The following is a 1121-nucleotide window of genomic DNA, read 5'->3' as shown; positions in this document are numbered from 1 at the left end:
TATATATATATATTCTGCAGACTTCCTGTTTGGTGAAAGAGACCTACAGTGTTTGAAAGTCCCTAAAATTCATCTCACAGGTCTTTCAGCACTTTTTGTAGTTGTTAATTAACTATTCTTTAACTCTGCAGGTACAGTTTGGATGCAGGAAATCCTCACACTGGTGCTGAATGGAGGAGATCTGACCCCAATCAAAACAATTGTAAACTGGGATCGAGTCCCATGGCTGGAAACAACAAGACTGGCACAGATTGTGGACCAGTTGGCATCTCCACGTGGACTTGTCTCACATTTCCCCTACAACCTCATGCCCCCTTCTTTCCATACCTCCAAGGCCAAGGTAGCTGAGTGAACACTTTGTCTGAGACTTACATTTTATTATCTGATATTTTCATGTTATATTTTCACACTGTTCTCTACAGGTGATCTACGTCATGAGGAACCCCAAGGATGTCTTCGTGTCTTCATACCACTTCCACCAGATCACTTCTTTTGTTGACGATCCAGGAACTTTTGATGAGTTCATGGAAAAATTCCTGGAAGGCAGAGGTCAGAGGTCACACCTCACACACTAAATTTACTCAGAACAGCATTGTAAATCTGAATCAAAGTGTTTTACCTTTATTTCCTGCCATGGGAAAAGATTACTGAATAATAAGAGTTTTGTTGATGTCCGAGGTAATCTGTGTTAACCAACCAAAGAGCAGTTTTTTCATTCAGTCTTTCTCATCTGCAGTGATGAATGGAAAATGGACAGATCATATAAAGAGCTGGAAGCGTGCCGAACTGGGAGACAGAATTTTGTTCATCACATATGAAGAAATGGTTCAGGTGAATATCTGAGTTTTTATAAATTAATGTTATTGTTAATATTAAATTAATATTATAAATTATTTTTTGTAACCAGATTAGAAACCAGATGTACAATTTTTCTAAACTGTTTCTTTTATTTATGTCTGTCCTCATTGGCATAATTCTGATTAGAGCAGTGTTTCCCAAAGTTGGGGTCGGGACCCAAAGTAGGGTCCCGAAACATCAAGGTGGGGTCCTGAAAAGATTTTCTGAATTAATTACATTTTAGCCTTAGTTGTTACAAAGGAGTGAGGTTAGTGTATTTAAAA

At 38.1% G+C, this 1121-nt stretch overlaps 1 protein-coding gene across 1 annotated transcript in view; it reads left to right on the top strand.

Annotated features, from left to right (window-relative positions):
- Positions 1 to 158: 158 nt before the first annotated feature.
- Positions 159 to 1121, top strand: part of LOC106531627 (sulfotransferase family cytosolic 2B member 1) — a gene marked incomplete at its 5' end in the record, with an annotated part of 5375 nt that continues 4412 nt past the window's right edge. The window contains 3 exon segments of the mRNA XM_014027531.1: positions 159 to 340; positions 423 to 549; positions 737 to 831. Coding sequence (XP_013882985.1) covers positions 159 to 340; positions 423 to 549; positions 737 to 831 — 404 coding nt within the window.

This window comes from Austrofundulus limnaeus, unplaced genomic scaffold, assembly GCF_001266775.1.
Source record: "Austrofundulus limnaeus strain Quisiro unplaced genomic scaffold, Austrofundulus_limnaeus-1.0 Scaffold658, whole genome shotgun sequence".
Classification (NCBI taxonomy): Eukaryota; Metazoa; Chordata; class Actinopteri; order Cyprinodontiformes; family Rivulidae; genus Austrofundulus; species Austrofundulus limnaeus.
This window is presented reverse-complemented; position numbering and strand designations above follow the sequence as displayed.